General features: G+C 38.0%; 1 protein-coding gene across 13 annotated transcripts in view; it reads left to right on the top strand.

Moving 5' to 3' along the window:
• Nucleotides 1–21,536, top strand: part of FAM227B (family with sequence similarity 227 member B) — a 290,230-nt gene that overhangs the window by 50,512 nt on the left and 218,182 nt on the right. For all 13 annotated transcript variants that reach the window (XR_008494152.1, XM_054451200.1, XM_054451199.1 and 10 more), the window contains one exon: nucleotides 2,073–2,174. Coding sequence is in view for 12 of the 13 variants with exons in the window: in XM_054451200.1 (XP_054307175.1) it covers nucleotides 2,073–2,174 (102 nt within the window). In the remaining variant the exon portion in view is untranslated. The remainder of the gene's footprint in view (nucleotides 1–2,072; nucleotides 2,175–21,536) is intronic.

Genomic DNA, 21,536 nt, shown 5'->3' with positions numbered 1-21,536 from the left:
CAGTATTTGAAAAAATGCTCAACATCACTAATCATTAGGGGAATACAAACCAAAACCACAATGGGATGTCACCTCACACAACTGTTTGGTGTGTGAGATTTTATCTCACATGGCTGTTATCAAAAAGGTGAAAGATAACAAGTTTTGGTGAGGTTATGGAGAAAAGGAAATGCTTGTATACGATTGGAAATATGAATTACTGCAGCTAATGTGGAAAACAGTATGGATTTCTCAAAAACTAAAAATAGAACTACCACATGCTCCAGTAATCCCACTTCTGGATATACGTCCAAAGGAATTGAAATCAATATGTCAAATAGATATCTCTATGTCCACATTCATTGCAGCACAATAGCTAAGACAGGAAATCAACCTAAGTGTCCATCATGGAAATCAACCTAATTATCTGTCAACGAATGAATGGTTAATGTGGTGTAAGTACACAACAGAATATTCTTGGGCCTTAAAAAAAGGAAATCCTAACATTTGTGGCAACCTGAATGAACCTGGAGAACATTTTGCTAAGGGGAATAAGCCAGGCTCATAAAGACAAACATCACATGATCTCACTTATATGTGGAACCTAAAAAAGTTGAACTCACAGAAGTAGAAAGCAGAGCGGTAGTTTCAGAGGCTGGGCTGAAGGCTGGCAATGGGCACATGTTCAAAGGGTAAAGAGTTTCAGTAAGACAGGAGGAATAACTTTTTGAGATCCATTGCACAACATGGTCACTACAGTTAATAGTACTATATTGTATACTTCAAAATTGCTAAGAAAGTAAATTTTAAATGTCTCACCTCAACAAATTATAAGTAACTGAGATAATGAATATATTAAGTAGCTTGATTCAATCATTTCATATTGTATACATATATCAAAATGATACATTGTACCCTATAAATAAATACAATTATGATTTATAAATTAAAAATAATAAAACATTAAAAATCAAAGAAGAAAGATCTGAAATCAACCACACCGTCTCACACATTAAGTAACCGGAAACAGAACAAATTAAATCCTAAGTTAACAGAAGGAAGGAAATAATAAATATTGCAGCAGAGATAAAGAATAGAAAAAAATAACAAAACTAGAAGTTCTGTCTCTGAGAAGAACAAAATGGACAAATCTTTAGCTAGAATGACTATTAAAAAATAGGGAAGACTATAATTACTAAAATTATAAAAAAGGGACAATATTTTCAATTTTATGGAGGTTAAAAGGATTATAAGAGTGCTGTAAATGAATATATGCCAACAAATTGGAATAATGTAGTTGAAATAGACAAATTCTTAGAAACATACAATCTAACAAGATGGAATCACAAAGAAATAGAAAATCTAAATAGATTGTAACTATTAAGGAGATTAAATCAGTAATCAAAAACCTCCCTTCAAAGAAAAGCCCTGTACCAGATGGCGTCACTGGGGAATTCTACCAAAATTTAAAGAAGAATAAACACCAGTCCTTCTGAAACTCTTTCAAAAAGTTGAAGAGGAAACACTTTCTAACTCAACCTGTGAGTTAGAAGGTATTACTCTGATACTAAAGCCCAAAAAGACACTGCAATAAAAAGAAACTACCAATATCTTTTATGGTGAATTTTGACACAAAAATCCTCAACAAAATACTAGCAAATCAAAAGCAACAGCATATTAAAAGGATTATACACCATAACCAATGGGATTTATTCCTGGAATGTAAGGATAATTAACTCAATGAAATGTTTGCATGCTTTTTGTTGCCAGGTACTGTGCTAAGGCCTTGAAATACAAAGTTACAAAGATATGATCCCTGTCCTTATTTAATTTTACCACACGCCTTTAAGATAAGTATATATTACCTACATTTGACAGATGAGAAACCTGGGACTTAATTAACTTGCCCAGGGTAATACAGCTAATGTATAACAGCCAGTGTTAAAATTTGGGTCTGCATTATGCAAAAACCCATGCTGATTGTCCTATACCAATTGATCTGCTCATGAGAATAAATAAAATTGCTGTCATCATGTAAACAAATTCCAGTTTTAAATTGTAATATTGACTTTAATTTCACACATTTTTTTAAGCCTGACAGAGAAAACCAAGACTGCTTATTCGATAGAATTTCAGAAAGTTATGTGACACTTTTCATGAGCATACCTCTAAGTCGAAAGGATGCATTTTTTCAGGTAAGCATTGAAATTAACAGTTATGCTAATTATTTTTAAAGTGAATGAAATAGAAAAAATCGTTATTTTATTTAAACCTATATGAGAATATATTTTGTTACTTTTGAAAGCAAAGTTGGTGTAGAGTATTAGTAATATTTTAAAAGTTATGCTCTTATTAACCCCTCAAAATATTGTATTCCCTGGCATCGAGGTCTTACATAATCTCCTTAGTGACTACAGGTACTTTGTTTGCATATTAATAATTTTAAAACTACTGAGTCATTCTATGTATGTTCCTGTTTTTTTTTCTGTTTACCTACAAAATTATTTATGACTTTTCTTTTACTTTATAATGAATCTTGATCCATTTAAGCGGACTTTACAAGTTTATTTTATGCCCGAGGACTAAGCACCTGTTATAGTAAAGTACAATACATAAAATTACGAATCAAATGCTTGCTATGCTTTTCTGTTATTGAACTAAGTGATGGATAGGATTGATTCAAATAAGTAATGTCCCTGGGTAGTGTGAAATGAAGATGGTAGGAATCTCATTGGGTATTTTTAAGTTTAATATTTAGCATTTCAAAACACAAGCCATATTCAAATACTTTGTTGCATTAGCAATTTGTAAATCAGAAATCATAGTAAATACTTTGGAGTTTGTAAATGTTTTCATGAGAAAGCCATGCCCAAAATAAAAAGGTAAGTGTCTTTCATGATGAAAATATAAACAAGCCTAAATTCACACATTTGCCAAATGTTTATATTTAATCTTGACCTATCTTACTCACAAACACATTTGTAAAGTTTGATAGAAAGAAACTACCACTAGTAGACTGGGAATAAGGATACTTGACTTCATGTCCAGAATATGCTACTGATTACCTGGGTGATCTCAGCAAGCCACTCAGCCTCTCGGGTTGACAGCTGGGTTGTATATCACATGAAGAGGTTGATTAGATCTTGATTATTTTAAGACAGTGATTCTTAAATTGTTATCAAACAGTGATGACAGCTTTTTTCTATTTGCAGCAAAAAGTTAATGATTAGGCGTGTTGCAATTAAATTGTCTAAAGATCACAAAAACAGCTGTTTCTGCTACCCATATTCTTTCAGTTAGCCTATTCTTCTATGGCTTTTATTTTAACTATTTACTGAGAGTGCCTAGTCCACCTACATGATTTTATGAAATCAAGCATGTTTTAGTACAGGCCCCTTAAGAAAAAGATTAGAGGCTTTTAAATATGGACAAAGAATAAAATGGTGGTAACATTGTGTATCCCCCATTCTTTAGTTTCTGTTTCTATTTTTATGATCCAAATGTTCTCACTTGTGATGGATATGTCTTTTGATAAATCTTATACTTACAACTTCTCTCAAACCATGATTTGATTTTTTCTGGGTTCTGATTTTTGGTAACTTTTTCTAAGAAGAAATTAGAAGTTGTTTAATTAAGTTGCAAAGCCTCATTTGAGAACAGACAAGATGTACTTAATGATTAGACTCCTGGACTTGCACTAAGTCTTCCTTTAAAACTCCCTGTCCATTCATTTATATGTGAGAGCCATCTGCCTTCGGGATCTCATCTCTTACTGACCATAATTTCAATTATTTTTAACTAATTCAAATAAGTGAGGGTTTTATTACTATTAACTCATCTGATTTATATTTCCTAAGGAAGATAAATGTATTAATATTTAAGAAAGAAAAAAATTATTTTCCAGTCCACTATTTAGCACAAATTAATCTGAACCTAAATATATTTTGTATGGCTTTTATTTTCCTTTCTTCCAACGTCACACAATGATATTCTCTCAGAAATTTTCCAAATAGTTTGATATTTAATCTCCTTCATCTCCTGAAGGCAGGCTATTCAAAGAAAATGTTTAGAAGTTCCCTTTATTCACCTTATTCAACATTTTAATTTTAACCATTGGTATAATTTGTGTACCACAAATAGAATATGTGATCATTTCTGGTAGAAAAAAAATGCTCATGGCTCATTTAATAAAATTAAATATGTCAACATATTATAGAGTTTTTCCCTTTTCCCTTCCCTTCCCAAGAAAAATAATGGAGATCTTAAAAGAATACCATCACTTACCAGCAAATTTGAGCACTAATAGGTTAAGTGACTGTATTAGTCTCCTACTACTGTTGTAAAAATTATATATTTAGTGGTTTAAAGCAATAGAAATTTGTTTTCTTAGCTGTGGAGGCCAGAGGCCCCAAATGAGTCTTACAGGGCTAAAATCAAGGTGTCAGCAGGACCAATGTCTTTAGGAGAGCCCAGAGGAGAATCTATTCCTTGCCTCTTCTATCTTCTGGAGGTTGCCAGTATTCCTTAGCTTATGGTTGTATCACTCCAATCTCTGCTTCTGTTTTTGAATTGCTTTCTCATTTTCTATAGTCAAATTTCCCTCAGCTGCCCTCTTACAAGGACACTTGTGATTACATTTAGAGCCCATGGGATAATCTCCTTATTTTAAGTGGGGATTAAGTTAAGATCTTTAATCTTAACCCCCACTGAAGATCTTTAACTATCACATTTGCAATATGCTTTTGCCTTATAAGGTAACATTTACAGGTTCCAGGGATTAGAACATGTATATATTTCGCACCAATATTCAGTCTATCACAATGACTTGTAAGAGACTTTCTAATTCTAAAATTTTACAGTGATGAGCTTAATGTGTGATTATAAATACTTATCTGAATGCAGAGTATGTAAATAGTTGTATCAATTTGTCTTTAATATAAAAATATTGTGTTTTTCTATGTTGAGTCACTGCCTGAGAGGAATTTAATAGTTCAGGGATTTGAAAGCTAACAGGATACTGGTAGTTCCTTATATTTGTTGATTTGTGATTTTTTTTTTTTTTTTTTTTTTTTTTTTTGAGATGGAGTCTCACTCTTGTCACCCAGGCTGGAGTTCAGTGGCGCAATCACGGCTCACTGCAACCTCCACCTCCCAGGTTCAAGCGATTCTTCTGCCTCAGCCTCCCAAGTAGCTGGGACTACAGGTGCCCATCACCATCCCTGGCTAATTTTTGTATTTTTATTAGAGACGGGGTTTCACCATATTGGCCACACTGTTCTCGAACTCCTGACCTTGTGATCCGCCCACCTCAGCCTCCCAAAGTGCTGGGATTACAGGCGTGAACTACCGTGCCCAGCCTCTGATTATGGTTTTAATATTGAAATAATACTGATTGCACTATATAAACTCATGCAAACAACCTACAGTTACTTAAAAATATACTTTTTATTGCTATGGCTCATATGCATCATTTACAAAAATTGCAACATTTACTTTAGGTTCAGGGAGTGCACATGCAGGTTCGTTACATGGGTATATTGTACGAAAGATCCTGTCATCCAGGTAGTAAGTATAGTATAGTGAGTTTTTCACTCCTCACCCCCAACACCTCCCTCTTCTATCTAGTAGTCCCCAGTGTCTATTGTTCTCATCTTTATATCTATATGTATTCAATGTTTAGCTACCACTTATAAGTGAGAACATGTGGTATTTGGTTTTCTGTTTCTGTGTTAATTAGCTTAGATTAATGGCCTCCAGCTGCAACCACATTGCTGCAAAGGACATGGTTTTGTTCCTTTTTATAGCTGTATAGTATTCCATGTTGTATATGTACCACATTTTCTTCATCCAGTCCACCATTGATGGATAGTTAGGTTGATTCCATGTCTTTGCTATTGTGAACAGTGCTGTGATGAACATACAAGTGCATGTGTCTTTTTGATAGAACAACTTATTTTCCTTTGAGTAAACACGACTTGTTATGGGGTTCCTGGGTGTAATGGTAGTTCTGTTTTTTAAGTTATTTGAGAAATCTCTAAACTGTTTTCCACAGTGGCTGAACTAATAAACATTTCCACCAACAGTGCATAAGCATTCCTTTTTCTCTGCAGCCTTGCCAGCATCCATTGTTTTTGAATCTTTAATAATGCACACTCAGATTGATGTGAGATAGTATGTCTTTGTGGTTTTGATTTGCATTTCTCTAATGATTGGTGATGTTGAGCATTTTTTCACATGTTTGTTTGCTGTTCGTATGTCTTCTTTTGAGAATTGGCTGTTCTTTTCGTTTATCCACGTTTTAACGGGATTATTTCTTCTTTGTTGAATTGCTTAAATCTTAAGTTTATAGATTTTGGATATAGGGCCTTTGTTGGATGAACGGTTTGTGAATATTTTCTCCTATTCTGTAGGTTGCCTGTTTATGCTGTTGATAGTTTCCTATGTTGTACAGAAGCTTTTTAGTTTAATTAGATCCTGCTTGTCAATTTCTGTTTTTGTCGTAGTCGCTTTTGCAGACTTAGTCGTAAATTCTCTGCCAAGGCCAATGTCCAGAAAGGTACTTCCGAGGTTTTCTTCTAGGATTTTTATAGTATTATATCTTATATTTGTCTTTAATCCATCTTGAGTCAATCTTTGTATATGGTGATAGGTAGAAGTCCAGTTTTGTTCTTCAGCATATGGCTAGCCAGTTACCCCAGCACCATTTATTGAATAGAGAGTCCTTTCCTGATTGCTTGTTTTGTCTACTTGTTGAAGATCAAATGTTTATAAGTGTGCAGCTTTATTTTTGGCTTCTCTGTCCTGTTCTGTTTGTCTGTGTGTCTGCTGTTGAACCAGTACCATGCTGTTTTGGTTACTGTAACCTTATAGTATAGTCAGAAGTCAGGTGATGTGATGTCTTGGAATTTGTTCTTTTTGCTTGGGATTGCTTTGGCTATTTGGGCTCTTTTTTGTTTCCGTATGAATTTTAGAATAGATTTTTCTACTTCTGTGAAAAATAGCATTGGTAGTTTGATAGGAATAGCATTAAATTTGTAGATTGCTTTGGGCAGTATGGCCATTTTTAACAATGTTGATTCTTCCATTCCATGAGTGTGGAATGTTTTTTCACTTGTTCATGTCATCTATGATTTCTTTGAGCAGTGTTTGTAGTTTTCCTTGTAGAGATCTTTCACCCCCCTGGTTAGCTGCATTCCTGGGTATTTTATTTTTGGCTTTTGTAATATGATTGCATTCTTAATTTGGCTCTCAGCTTTAACATTATGGGCGTATAGAAATGCTACTGAGTTTTGTACATTGATTTTGTATTCTGAAACTCTACTGGAGTTGTTTATCAGTCTTACAGACCTTTTGGCAGTCTTTAGGATGTTCTAGGTATAGAATTATATCATTAGTGAAGAGAGATAATTTGACTTCTTTTACTATTTGTATGCCTTTTATTTCTTTTTCTTGCCTGATTGCTCTGGCTAGGACTTCCAGTACTAGTTAAATAGGAATGGTGAGTGTGGGCATCCTTGCCTTTTTTTGGTTCTTACGGGGAATGCTCCCAGCTTTTGCCCTTTTAGTATAGTGTTGGCTGTGGGTTTGTCATAGATGGCTCTTATTATTTTGAGGTATGTTTCTTCAGTGCCTACTTTCTTGAGGATTTTTATCATGAAGGGATGTTGAATTTTATCAAATGCTTTTTCTGCATCTATTGAGATGATCATATTTTTTTAAAAAATTATATTTATGTGGTGAACCACATTTGTCGATTCGTGTACACTGAACCAACCCTGCATCACAGGCATAAAGCTTATTTGATCATGGTTAATTCACATTTTGATGTACTGCTGGATTTTGTTTGCTAGAATTTTGTTGAGAATTTTTGCCTCTGTGTTCATCAGGGATATTGGCCTATAGTTTTTTTTTTCCTTTTGTCTTTTCCAGATTTTGGTATCAGAGTGATGTTGGTTTGGTAGAATATGTGAGGAGAAGCCCTGCTAAGGTTCCTCAGTTTCTTTGAATAGTTTAACTAGGGTTGGTACCAGCTCTTCTTTGTTCAACTGGTAGATTTTACTATAAATCCATCTGGTACAGGGTTCTTTTTGGTACATAGGTTTTTATTATTATTATTACTGATTCAACTTCAGAATTTGATATTGGTCTGTTCAGGGTTTCAATTTCTTCCTGCTTCAGCATTGGAAGTTTTATATTTCTAGGAATTTATTATTTATTCTAGATTTTCTAATTTGTGTGTGTAGTGTTGTTCTTAATAGTCTCTGAGAATCTATTGTATTTTTGTGGGATTGTTTATAATATCTCCTTTGTCATTTCTGACCGTGTTTATTTGGATCTTCTCTTTTTTTCTCTTTATTAGTCTAGCTAGTGGTCTATTGACATTGTTTATCCTCTCAAAGAGTCAGCTTTTGGCTTGGATGATCCTTTTTATGGATTTCTGGGTCTCAACTTCATTAAGAACTGCTCTGATTTTAGTTACTTTTTGTCTTCTACTAGCTTTGGGGTTACATTGTTTTTATTTTTCTAGTTCCTTTAGGTGTAATATTATATTGTTAATTTGAGATCCTTGTAACTTCTCTATGTAGGTGTTTAGTGCTATAAACTTTGCTCTTAACATTGCTTTGGCTGCATACCAGAAATTTGGGTATGTTGTGTCTCTATTTTCATTTATTCCAAATATTTTGTTTATTTGTGTCTAACTTAGTTGTTTACCCAAAAATTATTTAGGAGCAAGTTGTGTAATTTTCATGTAATTTTCTGGTTTTGAGAGATCTTCTTGATATTGATTTGTGTTGTTATTCCACTGTGGTATTATTTAACTTTTTTTGAATTTATTGAGACCTGCTTTATGGCTGAGCATGGGTTGATCTTAGAGTATGTTCTATGTGAAGATGAGAATAATGCAAATTTCTAGTTGATGGGTAGAGTGCTCTGTAGATATTTATTAGGTCCAACTGATCAAGTGTTGAATTTAAGTTCAGGACTTCTGTGTCAGTTTTCTGCCTTGATGATCTGTCTAATGCTGTCAGTGGGGCGTTGAAGTTTCCTACTAATATTGTGTGGCTAAGTCTTTTCATAGGTCCATAAGTACTTGTTTTATTAATCTGGGTGCTTCAATATTGGATGTGTATATATTTAGGAAAGTTAAGGCTTCTTGTTGAATTGAACCCTTTATCATTATGTAGGGCCTTCTTTGTCCTTTTTTACTGTTATCAGTTAAATGTCCGTTTTATCTTATAAGAATAGCTACTGTTGCTCTTTTCTTGTTTTCCCTTTGCGTGGTAGATCTTTCTCCAACCCTGAGGCTTTAGGTGTCATTATATGTGAGATGGGTCTCTTGAGGAAAGTAGATAGATAAGTCTTGTCTTTCAAGTCAACTTCCCACTCTGTTCCTTTTAAATGGGGCATTAAGACCATATACATTCAAAGTAAGTATTGATATGTGAGATTTTGATTCTATTGTGAAGTTCTTAGCTTATTGTTTTCTATCTTCTATTATGTAGTTGCTTTATTGGGTATGTGGGTTATATACTTAAGTTTAATTTTGTGTTAGTAGGTGTCTTTTTTTGTTTCTACATTTAGAACTCCCTTAATGATCTCTTATAAGGCTGGTATAGTGGTAATAAATTACCTTAGTGATTGCTTGTCTGAAAAATATGCTATTTCTCCCTTACTTATGAAGCTTAGTTCAGTGGGATATGAAAATTCTTGGTGGGAATTTATTTTCTTTGACAGCACTGAAAATAGACCTCCAATCTATTCTGGTTTGAAAGGTTTCTGCTGAGGAGTCTGCTGTAAGCCTGATGAGATCCCCTTCATACATAATCTGACCATTTTCTCTAGGTGGCTGTAAGATACTTTTATTAGCATTGACCTTAGACACTCTGTTGACTATATGCCTTCATGATATTCATTCTGTATGGTATCTGGCAGGTGTTCTCTTGATTTTTAAAATCTGGATGTCTACCTCTCTAGCAAAATTAGGAAATTTTTCTTGAATTATTTTTTCAAATACGTTTTCCAGGTTGTGAACTTGTTCTCCTTCTCTTTCAGCAATACCAGTAATTCATAGGTTTGGTTGCTTTACATAATCCCATTTTTTGATACTTTGTTCATTTTTCTTAATTATTTTTTATTTATTTTTGTCTGACTGGGTTAGTTCAAAATACTGATCTTCAAGCTCTGAAAATTTTTCTTCTGCTTAGTCTAGACTATTGATAAAACTTTCAGTGGTATTTTGAAATTTCTTTGTTGAGTTTTTTATTTCCAGTGCTCTAATTGATTTCTTTTCATGATGTTTAGCACTTCCTTCATTTCCTGGATTCCTTTAGAAGTTTCTTTGTGTTGATTTTTAATCTTTTCTTGAATCTCATTGAGCTTCCTTGCAATCCATGCTTTAAATTCTTACTTGTCATTCCTGAGTTTCTTTTTTGGTCAGGAACCATTGCAGAGGAACTAGAGTGATCTTTTGATGGTGTTGCAACATTCAGATATTTTTGGTGTCAGAATTTTTTTTTTGTTTTTTTTTTTTTTGAGACAGTCTTGGAGTTTCACTGTGTCGCCCAGGCTGGAGTGTAGTGGTGCAATCTCAGCTCACTGCAGCCTCCACCTTTCAGGTTCAAGTGATTCTCCTGCCTCAGCCTCCTGAGTATCTGGGATTACAGGCACATGCCACCACGCCCTGCTAATTCTTGTATTTTTAGTAGAGATGGGGTTTCACCATGTTAGTCAGGCTAGTCTCAAACCCCTGACCTCGTGATCTGCCTGCCTCAGCCTCCCCAAGTGCTGGGATTACAGGTGTGAGCCACTGCACCCAACCTATAGTGTCAGAATTCTTACGCTAGTTCCTGCTCGTCTGGAGAGGAGTGGGTGGGTCTTTTGGCATTGCCTCTATTGCCTTATGGTGTTTTGGCTTTGCTTCTATTGCCTTATGCACTTCTGTGGGCTGGTTTTATATTGAGCTGTGCAGTTTGACCTACAAGTTGGTCAGTGGTGCTTTCAGGTGAGAGCCAGTTGCAACATAAGCAGGTAGGTAGGTACCTGATCTTTGTTTATTGAGGTGCTCTCTGTTGTTTCAAGTGAAGGACTGGACATTGGAGTACCTGGTGCCGTAAGTTTCCTGTTCTGTGGGGTTGGAGAGACACAGCTGCTTCAAGCTGGAGCCCCTTGCTTTCCCACAAATACCCAAATGGCAAGCACAGGCACCTGCCCTGATGAGGGTTAATGGGAGGAGTTCCTTATGAAGTGCACTAAAGACTTTGCAGGTAGTTGAGATGGTTGCACCAGCTTCCTGTCCTACATAGGCAGGAACTTGATCTGTTTTCCTATTACACCATTGTTCCAGCGCTCATGACTCCTAGTTTAGATTCATATTCTAGTCTATCTCCGGACTACAATGAGGTTGAGAGCCACAATAAATGCCTGTTTTATGACTCTCTGTGGGAGTGGTTTCAGGGCATAATTTAATCTCTGAACCTGATACAGACAGTTTTATGGCTCACCTCTTTGCCAGTGTGACAGTACTGCTGCTGCTTGTAAATGGTGGGTGGGTGGGGGGGTCTCCACCTCTGGGCCCACATGAGTGAGTTTTGGTTCTGGTGGTGGTGGCTGGTTAGGTCAGCCTGACTTCAGGCCCTGGGGAAGTGGTCCAGTGACTATAGAGTTGGAACAGGGTAGGGGTAGGGTACGTAGGTAATTTCCAGGCTCCTAGATGGCTTGCAGAGCAATGGGTATGAGTCCTGAAAGGGCTGTGCCAGAATCAGGCTAACCCAGAATTCAAGTGCTGGTTATGATGAAGAGTGGCAGGTTGGTCCCTGGGTCACTGGCCAGACTCTTAGGTGGCGGCAGGTAAAATGCTTTAGATGGTAGAAACCAAGGGCAGGCAGAACACTTAGGTGGGGGGAACCAAAAGGAATATCACAAACCTGTGGTAGTTGGGTTTTCAGAATGGCTGTGGACTGCAGATGAAATGTTCAAGTAGGGTAAGGGTAGCTATGCAGTGGGCCTTTCACTGAGGAGGGGAAGATCCCTCAGCTGGAGCAATGGAGACTGGCAGCTGTGGGGCACACGGCACCCTTGCACTTCACTCTTACCCAAGCAGTGCTAGACTTCACTGTCAGAACAATGCAAAGGTGCCAAGCCTTGTTTGTTACCTTTTGGAGTTTTGTCCCAGAGAAATGCAGAGCTGTGACTGACAACAGGTGTTTAGGTGGATCCAGCGCTGCTGCACTGGGAGTCCAGGTTGGCAAGCCCTGCCTCGCAAAGAGCAGTGTGGGTAGGGGTCACACGGTCTTCAGTCTGGGTGCTTACTGGAGAAATGCAGAGTTGTGACCACCCACAGTATTCAGGCAAAGTTGTGGCTGCTGCATTAGGAGCCTAAGTCAGCAAGCCCTGCCAGGTGAGGAGCAGTGGGGAAAGGAGGTCACATAGTCTGCAGCCTGTGTGCTTCCTGGAGAAACTCAGAGCCATGACCACCCAGGTTCAGGTTGGGGTGGGGCCACTGTGCCGGAAACCCATGCTGGCAAGCCTTGCCTACTGAGGAGCAGTGGGGCAGTCTGGCTGCTTCTTAGCACCATGGCTGCAGCCTCTGTTGGGGCTACAGCAGATGGCACTGGACTACTCGGGTATTCAAGGCCTATAGGGCTCCATGTGGGCTTGAATGGTTCTTCTGCAAAGACTCTAGGTGGCTCTCTGTCTCAATCTGGAGGCTCCTGGGGATCAGGAATATCTCTCATGTCCAGGATTGCAAAGGTCTATCACAGAAGTATAGATCCCCTCAGGACTCTCACGTACCCACCTTTCCCTGCATTAGGGAGCTTCCCCCACTCTACATCAGTTCTGGGTGGGCAGCTGCCTGGCTTCACTCCTCTTTGTTCTCTGTTGGTCCTGTTGCTTCCTTGGTGAATCTTCATGGGATCTCCTTGACAATCCACTTGAGGAACTAGTATTTACTCACCACTTTGTTTCATCTCCATAAGAGCAGTGTATACTAGCTGCTTCCCGTCTGTCATCTTAAACTCCTCTGTACATGAGTTTCTAAAAGAGGATAGCAACAGCAAAGTTAAGTGAAATGAATAATTATGAAGCCTTAATTGTTCATTTTATTCTCTATCTGAATTAAGTTTTTTTCCCAAAACATTGTCAGATTGACGGATTTTCAACTCTTACTTGTTTATGTCCCTCAATTAAAGGTACAAAGAAGTAATAAAATGGCCAAAAGCAAGTTATAAGAAAAAAAAAGACATGTATATTTCATAAAATAATAATTTCTAAGGTGGCTGACTAGATGCAGCCAGGAGGAATATCTGCTACCAAGGGACTGGGACACTGGGAAGACTGGTGCACTCTGAGCATATCATCAGAGGGAAGGCACTGAGAGTGGATGGAGGGAGAACACACATACTGGGATGGAGGGGGAGGAATATGGGAACTCTGCATGGGGCTACCATGCACAAGGACTTCTTCCTGGCCCCAGTGACTCCTGGGGAAGAGGTGAGATGAGCAGGCAAGGGGCAACCCACTCTCACCAGGGACCTCTGGAATCCTGGCATCAAAGGACCCATGACCCCTATGGACACTTGAGCTAGCAGGGAGAGCTGGTTGGAGATATGTTGGGGCAGGACTGTAGCCTGTGCAGAGGCCAGAGGGATTAGTGCAGGAATGTCTGTGATGGAGCACAACCAGGAATGCCCATACCTGAAGGCTTGCCATGCTACCCTAGGAGACTTTCGTTTTAGGGGAACTGTCAGACCTGAACAGAGCAGAGTATCCTTGCCTGGGAGATGGGCCAGTCTGATCTGAGTGCCCCCCTGTCTGTCAGCCTCTCCTTGGGTCCAGCCTGCCCATGGTTGCTTGCAGTATGGCATTGGATGCCCAAATGGGCTGCCTCTCAGGGGCCTACATTAAAGCTCTTGCAGTGGCAAACAGTGCCTGGCCATCAAGACTTCCAGCAGAATGGCCCCTGTCTGATGAAGTGCTTTTGCTGGCACCACACATCAGAATGTTGTGGCCTGTGGCCCAAGAACACTTTAGCCCACCAGCGCAGCAGATTTCTAACCTCAAGGGGCCAGGGAACAAAGCAGGGGCAGGATACCAGCTCTCCAGAATTAGAGCACCCTGCCCAGGAGTGCTGAGCTGAGCTGTATAGCCTTCTAATTTTTTTCAGAAACAAAGTCAGTAACAGAAGCCACCTTACACCACAATTAAACCCCTGACAATATCAAATAAGATAAAAGAAAAAAAATCCAAAGAAAGCAACTTTAAAGATTGAAGAAACATCAACTCACAAAGATGAGAAGGAACAAGTGCAAGAACTCTGGGAACTCAAAAAGATAAACTGCTTACCTCCAAATAACTGTACTAGTTCCCCAACAATGGTTCTTAATCAGGATGAAATGGTTCCCAGGTCACTTGTCAGACTCGATGAGCAGGTCAAATCTGCATCAATAATAACCTAATTCTAGATATAGAATTTAGAATACGGATTAAAAAGAATTCATTGAAACTCAATCCAAGGATTTTAAGGAATACAATAAAATGATACAGGTGGTAGAAGACAAAATGGCTGTTTTTAAAAAGAAGAAGCATTGATACAGCTGAAAAACTCACTTCAAGAATTTCAGAATACAGTTGCAAGTATTAACGCAGAATAGACCAAGCTGAGGAAAGACTCTTCACAGCTCAGACTGATTCTCCAAAATCAACCAGTCAGACAAATACAAAGAAAAAACAATGAACAAGAATGAACAAAACCTTCTAGAAATATGGGATTATGTAAAGAGACCAAATCTATGACTCATTGACATCCCTGAAAGAGGGAGAGAAAGCAAGCAGCATGGAAAACATTTCAGAATATTGTTTATGAAAAATTACCCAACCTCACTAGAGAGGCCAACATTCAAATTCAGGAACTGTGAAGAACTACAAAATACTATACAAGAAGACCATCTCCAAGTCACAGTCATCAGATTCTCCAAGGTTGACATGAAAGAAAAACATTAATGGCAGCTAGAGAGAAGAGGCACTCACCTACAAAGGAAACCTCACCAACTTACCAGCAGACCTTCCAGCAAAAGCCCTACAACCCAGAAGAGACTGGCAGCCTATATTCAGCATTCTTAAAAGAATTTCCAAACAAGAATTAATATCCAACCAAATTAAACTTCATAAGTGAAAGAGAAATAAGATCCTTTTCAGATAAGAAAATGTTAAGGGAATTCACTACCAACAAATCTGCTTTATAAGAGGTCCTGAAGAGAGTGCTAAATATGGAAAGGAAAGATTTTTACTGGCCACTAAACCAACAACATTATAAAGCAATCACATAAAGAAGTCTGCATAATAACCAGCTAAAAACACAATGACTGGATTAAGTCTGCATATATCAATAATAACCTTGAATGTAAATGGGCTAAATGCCTCAGTTAAAAGGGACAGAGTGGCAAGTTGAATAAAGACGACCCAACTGCATGCTGTCTTCAAGAGACCAATCTCACATACAGTGATACCCATAGGCTCAAAGTAAAGGGATGGAGAAAAATCCACCTAGCAAACAGAAAAGAAGCAGAAGTTGCTATTCTAATTTAAGATAAAACAGGCAGAGGCAGAGCACAATGGCAGAATAAGAACCTCACTGATTGTCCCCCCACAAGGACACCAAGTTAACAACTATCTACACAGAAAAAAACACCTTCATAAAAAACAAAAATCAGGCAAGTACTTATAGTGCCTAGTTTTAGCTTCATATCACTGAAAGAGGCACTGAAGAGATAGGAAAAGCAGTCTGGAATCACCAACACCACCCCTCCCCAACCCCCAGCAGTGGCAGTGTAGTGCAGAGAGCATTTCTGAGTGCTGGGGGAAGAACACAACATTGTGAGGCAGTTAACTGAAAGAAAACCAAACCAAACTCAGCTGATACCGGCCCACAGAGGGAGCATTTAAACCAGCCCTAGACAGAGGGGAATTGTGGATCCCAGTGGTCAGAACTTGAGAACCTGCAAACCTTGCCACAGAGGGCTACACGTTCTGTGTCTCCAAGTAAATCTGAAAGTCTAGGCCATAAGGACTGCGACTCTTAAGCAAGACCTATTACTGAACGAGGTCCAGAGATAATGGACTGGAGTGTGCACACAACAAAGTGACACATCAGTAGGGGCAGCCAAGGGAGTACTGGCATCACCTCTCTCATAACCCCAGGCTGCACAGCTCACAGCTCCAAAAGAGACCCCTTCCTTCTATTAGAGGAAAGGAGAGGGAAGAGTGGGGAGGACTTTGACTTGCATCTTGGATACCAGCTCAGCACCAGCAGGATAGGGCATCAGACAGAGATGTGAGTCCTTTATTCCAGGACCTAGTTTCCAGATGACATTTCTAGACACACCCTGGGCAAAAATGGAATACACTGCCTTGAAGGAAAGAGCCCAATCCTGGCAGCATTATCACCTGCTAACTGAAGAGCCGTTGAGCACTGAATAACTAGCAGCAATACCCAAGTACTACATTGAGGGCCCTAGGTGATACTCTGAGACTTGCTGGCTTCAGGTACCAGCATGGCCACAGGTGGGGAGAACACCAGCTGGGCTCTTGGGGTCCCCAGTTCCAGGAGTTGACTCTTGGGCAGCATTTCTGGACCTGCCCTGGGGCAGAGAGGAGCCCACTTCCCTGAAGGTTGTGTACCAGGCCAGGCAGCGTTCAACAAGAGCTGATTTAAGAGCCTGTGGCCCTTAAGGGAACATTGGCTGATAGTCTGGCAATATTCCTCATGGCATGGTGTGGCAGTGGCTACAGAGTGAGATGACTCTGCCTTTGGAAAGGGGAGGGAAGAGTAGGAAGGACTGCATCTTGTGGTTTGAGTGCCAGCTCTGAGGTTTTTTTTTCTTTAGTCTCTGGCTCCCAGGCAGCACACCTGGACCTACCAGGGGCCTGAGGAACCTCACCACCCTGAAGGGAAGGACACAGGCCTGGCTGGCTTTGCCACTTGCTGATTGTAGAGCACCAGGGCCTTGAGCAAACATATACAGTAGTTAGGGAGTGATTGCTGCAGGCCTTCAGTGAGACCCAGCATTGTTCTGGCTTCAGGTCTTACCCAAAGCAGTCATAATGGTGATAGCCACAGGAGTGCTTGTGTCACTCCACCTACATTTTTAGGTGTCAGAACAGAGAGATTCTGTATGTTTGGGATAAAGTAAGGGAGGAGAACAAAAGTCTCTGCCTGGCAATTCAGAGAATTACCTCCACAAGTCTGCAAGAACCACAGTGTTACTGGGCTTGGGGTGTCCCTTAAAGTAGATACAGCTTATATCACAACACCCAAGCTCTTTCAAGTATCTGGAAAGCCTTCCCAAGTAGGACAGCTACAAATAAGTGCAAACAGTGAATATTACAATAAATACCTAACTCTTTAATGCCCAGACCCCAAAGAACATCAACTGGCATCAACACATCCAGGAAAAGACTTCAGCAATTAACTAAATAAGGCACCAGGGACCAGTCTTGGAGAAACAGAGATATGTGACCTTTGAGACGAAATTTTAAAATAGCTGTGTTGAGGAAACTCAAATAAATTCAGGATAACCCAGAGAAGGAATCTGAATTATATCAGATAAATTTAACAAAGAGATAGAAATAAAAAGAAGCAGAAATTCTGGAGCTGAAAATGCAATTGGCACACTGCAGAATGCATCAGAGTCCTTAAATAGCAGAATGGATCAAGCAGAAGAAAGAATTAGTGAGCTTGAAGATAGGCTATTTGAAAACACACAAGGAAATCAAAAGAAAATAGAATAAAAAACAATAAAACATGCCTACAGGATCTAGAAAATAGCCTCAAAAGGGCAAATCTGAGTTATTGGCCTTAAAAAGGAGGTAGAGAAAGAGATGGGGTAGATAGGTTATTGAAAGGGATGATAGACAATTTCCTTAAACCTAAAGGAAAAATATCAATATCCAAATACAATAAGGTTGTAGAACACTAAGCAGGTTTAACCCAAAGATTACTTAAGATGTTTAATAATCAGACTCCCAAAGGTCAAGGATAAAGAAAGGATCCTGAAATCAGCAAGATAAAAGAAAGAAACAACATGCAATAATGCTGTAATACATCTGGCAGCAGGCTTTTCAGTGGAAACCTTATGGGCCAGAAGAGAATGGAATGATATATTTAAAGTGCTGAAGGAACAAAAACATTTACCCAAAGTAGTATATCTGGCAAAAATATCTTTCAAACATGAAGGAGAGATAAAGATATTCCCACACAAAAGCTGAGGGATTTCAGCAATACCAGACCTATCCTACAAGAAATGCTAAAGGGAGGACTTCAATCAGAAAGAAAAAACATTAATGAGCAATAAGTAATCACTTATATTTACAAAACTCACTGGTAATAGTAAGTACACAGAAAAAACACAGAATATTAAAACACTGCAACTGTTGTGTGTAAACTACTCTTATCCTAAGTAGAAAGACTAAATAAAGGAGGAACCACTCAAAAATTATAATTTCAACAACTGTTTAAGACATAATACAGTAAGATATAAATAGAAACAACAAAAAGTTAAAAAGTGGGGGGACAAATTTAAAACATTGACTTTTTATTAGTTTGTTTATGGAAATGGTATTATGTTGTTACCAGGTTAAAATATGGGTTTTAAAATAGTGTTTGCAAGCCTCATGGTAACCTCAAACCAAAAAACATACAGTAGATACACAAAAAATACAAAGCAAGAAACTAAAGCATGTCACCAGAGAAAATCACGTTCACTACAGGAAGACAGGAGCAAAGAAAGAAGGAAGAGAAGACCACAGAACAAGAAAACAAATAACAAAATCACAGAAGTAAGCCCTTACTTACCAATAATAATATTGAGCATAAGTGGACTAAACTCTAATTAAAAAACTGGCTGAATGGATGGAAAAACAAGACTCGTTGTTCTGTTGCTGACAAAAAACACACTTCATATGCCAATGGAAACCAAAAAAAGAGGAATTGCTATATTTGTATCAGACAAAATAGACTTAAATACAGAAACTATAAGAAGAAACAAAGAAGGTTATTACATAATAATAAGGGGGTCAATTCAGCAAGAGGATATAACAATTTAAAAATACATATGCAAATCAATAACGAGAAGAAATTTTGAAAGTAAACGTGGAAATTAAACAATATGCTCCGCATGACCAGTGGGTCAATGAAGAAATTAAGAAAGAATTTGAAAAATCTCTTTAAACAAATGACTATGGAAACACAACATGCCAAAATCTATGGAATAGAGTGAAAGCAGTACTAAGAGGCATATTTATAGCTGTAAGTGCCTACATCAATAAAGAACAACTTCAAAGAAACAGTCTAACAATGTGTCTTAAAGAATTAGAAAAGCAAGAGCAAACCAAACCCAAAATTAGGAGAAGAAAATAAATAATAAAGATCAGAGCAGAAGTAAATGAAATTGAAATGAAAACAAATGATAAGAAAGATTAATAAAACAAGTTTGTTTTTTGAAAAGTTAGAAAAAATTGACAAATCATTAGCCAGACTAAGTAAAAAAGACAAGATACAAATCAGAAATGAAAAAGGAGACATTGCAACTGATACTGCAGAAAGTCAAAGGATTATTAGTTGCTATCATGAGCAACTGTATGCCAATAAATTAGAAAATCTAGAGGAAATTGACAGATTTCTAAATACTACCACCTCCCAAGATTGAACCAGGAACAAATTCAAATCCTGAACAAACCAAGTAATGAGATCAAAGCCATAATAAAAAGTACCCCAATAAGGAAAAGCCCAAGACTTGCTGGCTTCACTGCTGAATTCTACCAAACATTCAAAGAAGAACTAATACCAATTCTACTCAAACTAGTTCAGAAAAAGAGAGGAGGGAATACTCCCAAACTCATTCTACAAGGCAGTATTATTTGGATACCAAAACTAGACAAAGGCACATCAAGAAAAGAAAAGAAAACTACAGACCAGTATCACTGATGGATATTGATGCAAAAATCCTCAACAAGATACCACAAACCAAATTCAACAATACATGAGAAAGGTCATTCATCAATACCAAATGGCATTTATTCCTGAAGTGGAATGATGGTTCAACATATGCAAATCAATCAATGTGATACATCATATTAACAAAATGAAGGATAAAAACCATATGACCATTTCAATTGATGCTGAAAAAAAGCATTTGATAAAATTCCATATCCCTTCATGATAAAAATTATCAAAAAATTGGTGATATAAGGAATATACCTCAGCATAGTAAAAACCATATATGACAGACTCAGAGCTAGTATCATGCTGAATGGGGAAAAACTGAAAGTTTTTCCTGTAAGATCTGGAACATGACAAGGATACACACTGTCACCAGTTGTTCAACATAGTACTGGAATTCCATCTGCTGATGAAGAGAATGTATATTCTGAAGTTGTTGGTAGACTATTCTGTAAATATCTGTTAAGTCCATTTGTTCTAGGGCATAATTTATGTCCATTATTTCTTTGTTGACTTTCCATCTTGATGACCTGTTTGGTGTCGTCAGTGGAGTATTGAAGTCCTCCACTATTATTGTGTGGCTGTATATCTAATTTCTTGTGCCTAGTAATAATTGTTTTAGAAATCTGTGAGTTCCTGTGTTAGATGCATATAAATTTAGGATTGTGACATTTTCCTGTTGGACTGATTGCTTTATCATTATATAAATGTCTCTTTTTGTCTTTTTTAACTGCTGTGCTTTAAAGTCTATTTTGTCTGATATAAGAATAGCTACTCCTTGTTGGTTTAAAGTCTGTTTTATCAGAGACTAGAATTGCAACCCCTGCCTTTTTTTGTTTTCCATTTGCTTGGTAGATCTTCCTCCATCCCTTTATTTTGAGCCTATGTGTGTCTCTGCACATGAGATGGGTTTCCTGAATACAGTACACTGATGGGTCTTGACTCTTTATGCAATTTGCCAGTCTGTGTCTTTTAATTAGAGCATTTAGCCCATTTACATTTAAAGTTAATATTGTTATGTGTGAATTTGATCCTGTCATTATGATGTTAGCTGGTTATTTTGCTTGTTAGTTGATGCAGTTTCTTCCTAGCCTTGATGGTCTTTACAATTTGGCATGTTTTTGCAGTGGCTGGTACTGGTTATTCCTTTCCATGTTTAGTGCTTCCTTCAGGAGCTCTTTTAGGGCAGGCCTGGTGGTGACAAAATCTCTCAGCATTTGCTTGTCTGTAAAGTATTTTATTTCTCCTTCACTTACGAAGCTTAGTTTGGCTGGATATGAGATTCTGGGTTGAAAATTCTTTTCTTTAAGAATGTTGAATATTGGCCCCCACTCTATTCTGGCTTGTAGAGTTTCTGCTGAGAGATCCGCTGTTAGTCTGATGGGCTTCCCTTTGTGGGTAACCCGACCTTTCTCTCTGGCTGCCCTTAACATTTTTTCCTTCATTTCAACTTTGGTGAATCTGACAATTATGTGTCTTGGAGTTGCTCTTCTCGAGGAGTATCTTTGTGGCATTCTCTGTATTTCCTGAATTTGAATGTTGGCCTGCCTTGCTAGATTGG

Source organism: Pongo pygmaeus, chromosome 16 (genome assembly GCF_028885625.2).
Source record: "Pongo pygmaeus isolate AG05252 chromosome 16, NHGRI_mPonPyg2-v2.0_pri, whole genome shotgun sequence".
In the NCBI taxonomy this organism is placed as follows: domain Eukaryota; kingdom Metazoa; phylum Chordata; class Mammalia; order Primates; family Hominidae; genus Pongo; species Pongo pygmaeus.
The sequence above is the reverse complement of the archived record's forward strand: the minus strand, read 5'-3'. Positions and strand labels throughout refer to the sequence as shown.